Source organism: Lipotes vexillifer, unplaced genomic scaffold (assembly GCF_000442215.2).
Source record: "Lipotes vexillifer unplaced genomic scaffold, Lipotes_vexillifer_v1.1 scaffold1325, whole genome shotgun sequence".
In the NCBI taxonomy this organism is placed as follows: Eukaryota; Metazoa; Chordata; class Mammalia; order Artiodactyla; family Lipotidae; genus Lipotes; species Lipotes vexillifer.
In genome coordinates, this window is record NW_006781704.1 from 334,321 (window position 1) to 344,339 (window position 10,019).

The 10,019-nt window shown below is 33.7% G+C and overlaps 1 protein-coding gene across 3 annotated transcripts in view; it reads right to left on the bottom strand.

Moving 5' to 3' along the window:
* NAV3 (neuron navigator 3) overlaps positions 1-10,019 on the bottom strand; it is a 369,647-nt gene that overhangs the window by 192,150 nt on the left and 167,478 nt on the right. For all 3 annotated transcript variants that reach the window (XM_007454822.1, XM_007454823.1, XM_007454821.1), the window contains exons 6-7: positions 9,275-9,343; positions 5,951-6,090 (exon numbers count right to left, since the gene is read on the bottom strand). In XM_007454822.1, coding sequence (XP_007454884.1) covers positions 5,951-6,090; positions 9,275-9,343 — 209 coding nt within the window. The remainder of the gene's footprint in view (positions 1-5,950; positions 6,091-9,274; positions 9,344-10,019) is intronic.

Consider the following 10,019-nt stretch of genomic DNA (forward strand, 5'->3'; position numbering starts at 1 on the left):
AGCTGGGTATGGCGTAAAAGCACAGGTATCTGATGCGCATATTTAAGGTCATTCCTGCAACAAACTTGTATCTTGCGTTTGCAGGGCCTCTTGCCTATAGCTGGTTCCTTGTCTCTGGCCTCCAAAGAGAAAGTTTCTTCCACTCCCTCTCCTTTTCCTCCCCTTCTTCTTCCACCTCGCATCCACCACCACCAATTCCATTACAACCAAATAATATTATTTATCAACTGCTTACTTTTCTCAAGTACTTTGATACATGGTATCACATTTAGAGCTTCTACCCACATGCCTCTTATTTAAACTCATAATAATCTATAATATACATATTATTTCTCTTGTTATAAATGAGAAAACTGAAGCGTAGAGAAAGTAACTTGCTCCAATTCATGCATAGAGTTAAAATTTAGAAAAGACAAAACCAAAATTGGAACCCAGGTTTATGTGACTACAAAATTTGGAGGCTTTTGACTCTCCCTCCTTTCCATATGTTTGCTTGACCACCCAAAAATTCTGCCGGTTCGGTTCTCCAGAAAGTCACATGTTTGTCACAACAGTGAAGGCAGCTGGGTAACTCCCTGAAATTTGGGTTCCTTCTTCCTCAATGAGCAGAATATAAATGGGGAGAACATGATACAAGATACTCACTATTCAGTTACCTATATACTATCTCCTGGGGCAGCCTACTGGCACTATCCTTTTGAGTTGATGTAAGAATAGATTTTAATTCCTGCTTAGAAAACATCTAAATTCAGAGAGTTAATTTTTAGTTTTTTCATATGCAAAAAAAAATAACTTTGATGACCTGGGAAAAATGCCAATCTAGTTCTAAAATTAATACACGGAGGTAAATGTGACAGTCACAACAGGCATATGGGAAGTTTAGATAAAGACGATTCTCCATGGAAATTTGGCAGGTTAGCTTCTGAGCTTAGTGCTATGTTGCCAATGGTGTTACTAGCCAGAGAAAGGACCAGGGAACATCCTCAGTTGTTTATTTCTTCTTCCTCACTGAGTAGTATACTGTTTGGATGGAAGCAAACCAGCTTTCAGTTCACAAAGTAACAACACAGAAAGTAGCAACAACAATAAAAATGACAATGGCACCACTCTTTTTAAAGTAGTCACTGTACAGCAGGCATTGTGCTCAGTGATACGTATGGTCCCTGCTAATTATAGCACAACTTCAGCATCACAGATCATTATGGAAGGAAGGAAATGACTGATCAATGTGGTGATGGCAATTAGTTTGGTAAATAACTAACTTAGACTCTCATTTTACAATAATATACCAAAATACACTGAACATTTCGAAAGTTAAAAAAAGTAGCATTCAAATTTGTTTTCAGTTGTTTTGTTACCAACTGGCCCCTTGTTTACCTCACCACACTGTCTCCCATAAATGATGGCTTGCGAAATGCCTCAATCATCAATTTTATGATGAACAGAAACATGGAATGCTATTACAGGGATTGTAGGGGCACTGTCCATTCTGCACATGTATATATTGTACCATTAGTAATGTGAGAGTGCCACTTTGTGGACTATTGAAAAATTTAGGGAAGCTTTAACTCACCAGCCAGGTTTTTTAAAAGTATGTAATTTATGTACGGGCATATAAAATACATATACACCTCAATATGTAAGCATGTATACATAAGTAAACAACATATATGCCCAAGTCTATTTAGTCATATCACTTGACCTATGTACTTTTGTTGTACATAGGTGACCTATTGTTACCTCATAAACATCCTCAAGATTAACTTGAAATTATGTCATTATAGGTTTATTTGATTATTAAGGAAATAAAGCAAAAAGTCATGGTGGAACACATAATGAAATCACCCATAAAGAGATATAATGAGTAAAACATATTTGCATTGCATTGAAAAGGAAATAAAACAGTTCAGTTCTGTGGTCTTAAGAGTAATTTCAGAGTAATTTAAAAAGTACTTAAGAACTAGATAATTACGTTTTGGCTGTCAAAACTCCACGACTAATGCAACATTCACATTAAACCTATAGTTTTAAAAAGTTCAATTTCAATTTTGCTAAATTCTCCATATCAATCATACTAAATCTATGTTGAGTGTAAATGAAAGAAAACACTTTCACACCAGAAGATACTTCATTAGAACCTAGGAGAACAGAAAGGAAATCTCCTCTTCCACAGATGTACAGGTACCGTGTAAGAATCACATGGGAGAAACAATAAAGAGATGGGAGAAACAATAAAGAGATGGGAGCATGCCCTCTGGTACTGTGGCATGTTTCTTAGCAACACAGAAAAACATCTCTCTGCTAAGGAACTCTGCCAGGTAATAAGTGGTTACAGATCATAATTCAGAAAGTGAATTCCAAACAGAGCTAGGGACATTTGCATTCTTAATTATACTGAACTGTTAAGCCTTTTTCATATTTATCATGTCGATTTTGTAAAACAAGAATTATTTCTTAAGATAATTTGCTTCAGGCATATAAAATGTGTGCCCAAATGAACCAGGGCATTTTTTTTTTCACAAGATCCCTGATTTCCACTGAAAAGATATTTGATTTTTCTTTAAAGCATACATCTGTCTAGAGTAATCTCATAGGGTGCATGGGCAAATTGATAAATGCTAGTGTCAGAACATATTATTCATTGTCAGTCTCTGCATGTCAGGTCACCAAGGGAAGAAACTTGGACTCCCCAAAGAAATGCTTTTCTACAAACAATATACTATCTTCATTTCACCATTTGTTCTGAGAAATTTGTTCCTACATTCCATTTCAACAGAATGGTGGGGTGGCATTGCTTTCTATTTTAACATTTCTATTTCAGCCTTCTCTGCAAGTGATAATCTATGGCCATGTTCACCGATATTTTAATCCATTTGGTGAAATGAGCACACTATTTTTTGGATTATTATTAAAATGGTATTAGATGTATCTTTTGAAGTGCAGTTTGTGATTCTCTTCTGATTTCCCTTTATCAGATAAGCCACACAATTCATAAATAAGCTATTTTTACCATCCCATACATGTGAGAAGCTACTGTGCTTTCAACAGTATGTTTTTAAATAAGGAACTGAAATTGTTTTAATTGTGAATAAACCTTTACTATCTATTACAAATTCTAGAGATTCCCCAATTGATTTATATAACTCATCATTTAAGACTTCTTAAAGAAAGTAGAAAGTACATTTTCACTTAGAAGCATTCAGGGAGCACATTACAGATAGTGTGATTATTTCTTTTGAGTAAAAATATCTTAATTATTATTTTTTTTTTTGTGGTACACGGGCCTCGCACTGTTGTGGCCTCTCCCGTTGCAGAGCACAGGCTCTGGATGCGCAGGCTCAGCGGCCATGGCTCACGGGCCTAGCCGCTCTGCGGCATGTGGGATTTTCCCGGACCGGGGCACGAACCCATGTCCCCTGCATCAGCAGGCGGACTCTCAACCACTGCGCCACCAGGGAAGCCCATATCTTAATTTATTACATTTAACTGTTATACTTTCTAATAACTAAAAAGGAATGGCAATTAGAATACTCAAGTTAGTAATTTCTGAATTCTGTCATTATATTGTAACCTTTGAAAATTCTTGTTTAATTTTCACCTTATTTGGCCATGCCTAGGATATGTATGAACTATATTGTCACAGAGATCAACCTGTCATCAGATGGACTCATATTTTTATATGCTATGCTAACATGAAAAATATCCATGTCAAAGGCTAAATAAAACATTCTTATCCAAAGAGATGTACCATTTGAATAGTCTAAAGAATAAATTATAAACTGTTTCATATGTGATGTTTATATTTGTTTTGTTTGCTCTATAATTTAAGCTAATATTTTGGAAATATAAAATAGCATGACACAATGATTAATTTAGAGATGATACTGGATATACTGATATGAAGTTGTAACTCCACATTAAGAGAAAATGCCATATAGCGTGCAAAACAAATTCCAGAAGGCTGTATTATATAATGCAATTTATGCTTTAATTATGATTGACAGTTTATAGACATTTAATGCCTACATTTGATATATAATATTATAAATATTTGTGAATGTGAGATCATACACTTTAAACGTTTTGGAATTTTACTTTGTTGGAATTAAAAGTAATGGCCAATTCACCATGAAAACTTTTGCTCTTGATACCGACCTAAGGAAATCTGCTTATGGTCAAAAACCTCGTAATGTATGTTATCTGTCTCCACCTTGTGGTTATTATAAATATTGCTACTTTCTAATTTTGCATTACTTCCTAGACATACATAAGAGAGGTTGAATGGCTATGGAAAGATATGAATACTTGGCTACCTCTGGATTTTTAGACACCAGAAATACAAAAAGTATTTCACATGATCAAAAAATACATTATGATATCAAAGTGTTGGGTCATCTAAAGCATTTCTAGGTTTCTTTGCCAATGTTAGTAGTCATTTTTTGCAAAACTCTTATACAACGGTAGTATCATGTAGCTAAAATCAGACACTTGAGCAGTCCACTCAGCATATCTTAATGTCTAAACATGTTTATTTTCCCTCAGAATTTCATAGTACATACAGGCCTTTGTATGATGCTTTCTAGGAAAGTCACAAAATGAGGGAGATGTTTTTCTGATAAGAAATTCTTGTCCCCTTTCTCTCCAGGAGAAGTGTACGTCTTCAGTAACATTTCTTAGGTTCTCCAATCAAAGGTTTTATTCTTTATTTTAAAGACAAAATCCTAACTTCCAAACACATACTATTTTCTTCTTTTTCCATTCAACTCAAGAACTGGGGATATTACAGGGATCACGATACACTGCTTTGCTTACAGGAATTTACGGTCTGTCCAATTTTGTTTTAATGGGTAGGAAATTTCCATGAAAGTGTATAATTCATAGATCACTCCTGTCAATTCATGTCTGAGTAAGAGAAGTCTAATCAGATAATCCATATGAAACAATTGGAAATGATCTAATCTGAGCCAAAAAGTTTCTACCTGGTTCAATTAGTCAAACCAAATTTGCCAGCTGTTCTACTAAGTGTATTTGTCACTTTGGAATTTCATGTCTTGTTGCATGGAGAGTTAAATACTACACAGAGAAGTTAAAGTTTTATTGATTAGAAAATACTACCTCAAAATCCCACAACATGCCCTAGTCCCTCACAGGGTCACACGGCTACCAACAGCAGAGGTTCTTGATTTTCTCATGGTTTAGATGTAAATTACACACCCTACCGTTTGGATGCAGGCTCCACAGGGATATGCATCAAGCCAGCACCTCTTTAAATACGCACTGTGCACATTAGAGAGAACTGTGTATCATACAGTAGTTAATATATAATCTGCCTTTAACACACACTTCCACTGTGTCCTTTCTTCCTGATCAATGTGTGATTGGATATTTCTATCATACACTCATTCAAGAAAATAAAACAAACATGAATAATTTGTCTCTTATAGGAAAAACTAAGGTCATAATATTTATCTGTCCTGCTGCTCTCAAAGACTAAGTACCCTTCATAATTATGTCTTAAATTTTGATGCTCCAACCTCAACTTCCTCAAACATGTACGGCACTTAATGTTAACTAAAACCAAGGATTTGAAAACATTTCATATAGGTTTATGATTTCAAGATAAGTGTTCATAAAACATGAGAAAACAAAAGAAAATGCTATTTACATGCATCCAGGAGAAACTTTTTTTGAGAAACAGATTTTATACTTGGGGATAATCACTAATCACTGTAATATAAATGACTATATTTCCTTAAAGTGTTCTTCAGATAGGAAAGGTTCTGAAGAAAGCTGGAATTCAGGAGGAGGCACTTAGACAATATAAGAAAGTCCACTGATAACATTTCCATTCCAAATGCTGTAACACCACTTAAATACTAGATTTAGCATGTAATTTATTAGGCTCATATGTTACACTTGTGCCTTAATGATGTAATGGGCGAACACTTACCTTTATCATTGCCATTTGCATAATTTGGAGGCTTGTTTTTATCGATGCTGTTAAAGCTCTGACTTCTCCTATTTAAATTGGAGGCTCCCTGGACCTTGCTGCTGCTGCCTGCAGCTGGCACCCTAGAGGGACCTGGAAGTCTGAAATAGTACAAGAAAAATTACATCATTATTGTACATTATAAAAAGATAGGGAACAGGAGGTTCTGAGCAGGGAAGAGTTAATGGGAAAATCATAATTTATGACATTCAGCAGAAAATGTTGGTTTAAGTGACAAATAGCTAAACACAAGGTTTGAAAATCTTCAGAAAAATCTTGGTTCATATGATATAATTTGCCTCCAAAGTATATTAATAATGCAGAACAATTAGAAATAATGTAATTTTAACTAAAAAGTCATGCCTATATGCACCTGATGAATAAAACTTTGATTTAAAGGTACTATAACAATTACATGAAAAGCAAGGGAAATAATAATACTTAACTAGAATCTATTATATTCTCAGGGTATTAACCAGCTGCCTGCAGTTGTTGTTAAGTTTTTCTTTTCAATATACGGGACATTTGTTTTTATCTTAGGTGGCTGTATCTTAGATGAACTTGTACATTAATAAAAAGAATAAAGTTAAATACAAATTGCAAATAGCAAATGCTTACTGAATATCTAAGCTAGTTAATTACTCGAAAACACGGCGTGGAGACCAAGGTCATGAGTTTGTTCATATTTGACTGATCTGTCTCACATAAAAACTTTCGCTCTCTTGCCAAAAGTAAGCACCTAGACTCTAGTTGGTTATCTCACAAGTGTGGCCAACTGATCACACAGGCCATGTGACAAGGATGCAGGTCTCAGAAGAAGAAAATCGAGAAGAAAACCTATGCTAGTAGAATGACAATTTAAAATACACTTACAGTGATAGTAGCTTTAGCTACTCGTTGTGTATGAAGGACAAGACATGAGGAAATGTAGGTAGACTGTATTAGAATTAGGGGAAGTTTGATAGGAGGTAATCATCTGCAGTTATTTTATTTGAACTATAATTAAACATCAGTTTGGATCATTTATTTCACTGTTTAAACAGTTTCCATATTAAAATTTCAGGTATCAATTATTTCAAGAACTGTGCGTAAAATATGCAATTACTATATTTTATTTTATACTAATACTAATGTATATTGTATATGTGTAGTAAACTCAATCCGCATAAATGAAAAACTAGAAATCAAGAATTAATATTGGCATCTTAAGACATATTTAAAAACATGATATTAAGGGTTGCCAGCATCTTTGCTAGTATTTGCTGCCACCATGTGAATGTCACTGTGTACTGCTCTAATAAGTTCTATTTTAAAAGAAAAATAACAAAAACAATCTATAACTTATAAATGTAGCAAATAATTTTTTCTTGTTATACAAAATGTTAAAAATAAAAGAATGTTTATATCTATTATATTGGTACCCAACATATCACAATTTCACAATCAGTTGCTACAATATTCAAATTTTAACTCACCTTATTATACTACTTGATACATTATTTCCATAGATTATCAGGAAATCAAACTCTTAAATGTATACTATAAATATTTTATAATAGTAACAGGTATTGCGAAATGGAATGAACATCAGGAAAACACACACACCAGCTTAAGACCAGAAATGTTGATATCTTGGAATAGTTAATAGTTTCAAAATGTTGACTGTATTTTGGAGTTTAAATACATGTGGCTAATAAATAGTTCCTTCAGCTATTTTGCTAATTAGAGGTTGTGTCATGCACAAGATTAGAATATTTTCCAAATGACTCCAGCATTTAACTTTTACTCAAATGGATCTACAGGGTTTGTAAGTCTAGCACAATAACCACAGACACCAGGAATTTTGAGTACCAGTGATTGCACTATGTAGAAGGAACTCAACTAATTAATTTGGCCAAATGTCCCATCGCAATAAATATGAGAACTAGTCCTGTAGACACAGCCATAGACTTAGAAAGTTCATTCCAAACTCACATTTATAAACAAATTTTGTCACAAAATTTGCCCTGCTTGCAATGAAACTTGACCTGTTTCTGGAAAGCAATTAAAATGCATTTTGATCTTGACTGTGACCCATGAAGCCAAGTGACATTTAGTTCTCAGAAGAACAAATTAAAACAAATTAAAAAATCCATTTGCTCTTCTCATTACCCTAATTTGACAGTCAGCCAGAGCTCAAGATCATTCATCAAAGTAATAAAAATAGAAATGAGAATGAAGCCAAAAAAAGAGATGTTCTATTAAATCAAAGAAGTACTTAAAATATATTTTATATTCATTAAGTCTTAGAAGTAGTAATAAAAAATGCTTACTGAACATGGCAGGTCACTGTTCTTTGCGCATCCTAGTTTATACCATTTCTTTTGATTTTTAATTAAATACCCTTTTAATTTGCCTTTCCAGAATCAGTTACTATGGAAATGAACAATTACTATGGAAATGAACATAACTTAGGAAACCAAGGCAAGGGGAAAAGCACATAACCTCAAGTTAAGGCATCATAAGTAGTTCTTGTGGTCAGATACTGCATAATATGATTCATTATTAGAGTAGTGACTAGTAAACCACCACTGAGATACTTCCCCAGTGAGTGAGATGGCACATATAATCACATAATAATCAGGGGGGCAAAACACATTTGCTGTGGCTTCACTTAGCTGTACCATCATGCCTCCATTAACCTAACATTAAAAAAAAATCACGGTCCACACATTTTTCTATACCAGTATTTTCCACACAGTATATAATGCACTGTCATTTACTATAATAGACTGCCTTTAAAATACATATGTCATAAAGAAGCAAAAATTTAAATGATTAAAGATAAAAGAATGGTTCAGGCTGAGCTGGTGCTAACTTCCCCACAAAAATCAGCCAATGTTTCTCACTTCTGCTTCAAAATGTGCAATAATTAATGCATACCCATTTCAAAAAGCAATTACAATCTTGTTTTACTTCCAGATTTGTGGCCTGGAAAGAATGGGGTCTTCAAAGTAATTTTTTTCCTTGACTTTCTCTAAGCCTAGAACCTAGACTTCAGCCCAGTCATAGCACTATGTATAACTAAACTGAATTAGAAGAACCCAAGACCCATTTCATAATCTAACACAAACATGCTCACCCCAAAGAAGGCATATGGAAATCTACTTGGAAAAATTCGGTACTCTAAGCTTTTCATCCAGAAGTATGTCAGTTTTTGAAAAAATTTAGAATGATAGGACAAAATATCACTGGGCATTTACTTTATTATCACTAACAAGCAATAAATTAGAGATATTAACTGACCTAGTAGGCTTTTTTTGACTGGTTGCAATTCCACTGTGATTAGACTGAGTTGCATATCTGGCTGCCAGACTGTATGAGGAGAAACAGAGAAATTGAATTAAAGAGATTCTTTGAACATGGAAAGAAAGTACAAACTTACAAGAAAACTATGAGTTAATGAAATGCAATTAGAACATGTATAAACATGTATAAAGAATAAATTAGAAAATTATGATAATGTAACACATATACCATGACCTTTGATTATGAACATATTATGAAATAAATAATGCTGTGGACCCCTTAGTAAGTGTGTCATCAATGAATTTTAAAAAAATGGTTGTGTGGCAATATTAATATTTTTAAAGTAATATTATTCCATCTTACAAAAAATTCAACCTTTGTAAATGACAGTGAAAACTTCAGGAAAGCTAAAGTTTGACTTAACACCATAGCAAGATCTCTTTCTCAAAAAGATTCAAATGGAAAAAAGAGTATGAAATGAGAGTCATTATTTTCTTTTATAAACTCTTCTAGTCTGCTGTTTTAACCTAAATACTATTTTGAAAGCCAAAAGATTAAAATATCTGGTTTCTGTGTAGTAAGTTATTGTTGATCTCTAGTCCTGGATAGAATATTTTATGGAAGTGATTAATACAAGATGTTTTTCTAGAGAAAGATCTATGCAAAAAATTGAGATTAAAATGGAGTCAAGTTCTTCAAAAACGGACTGAACAACTGCTGATGACAATTTCTGGGCATTCCT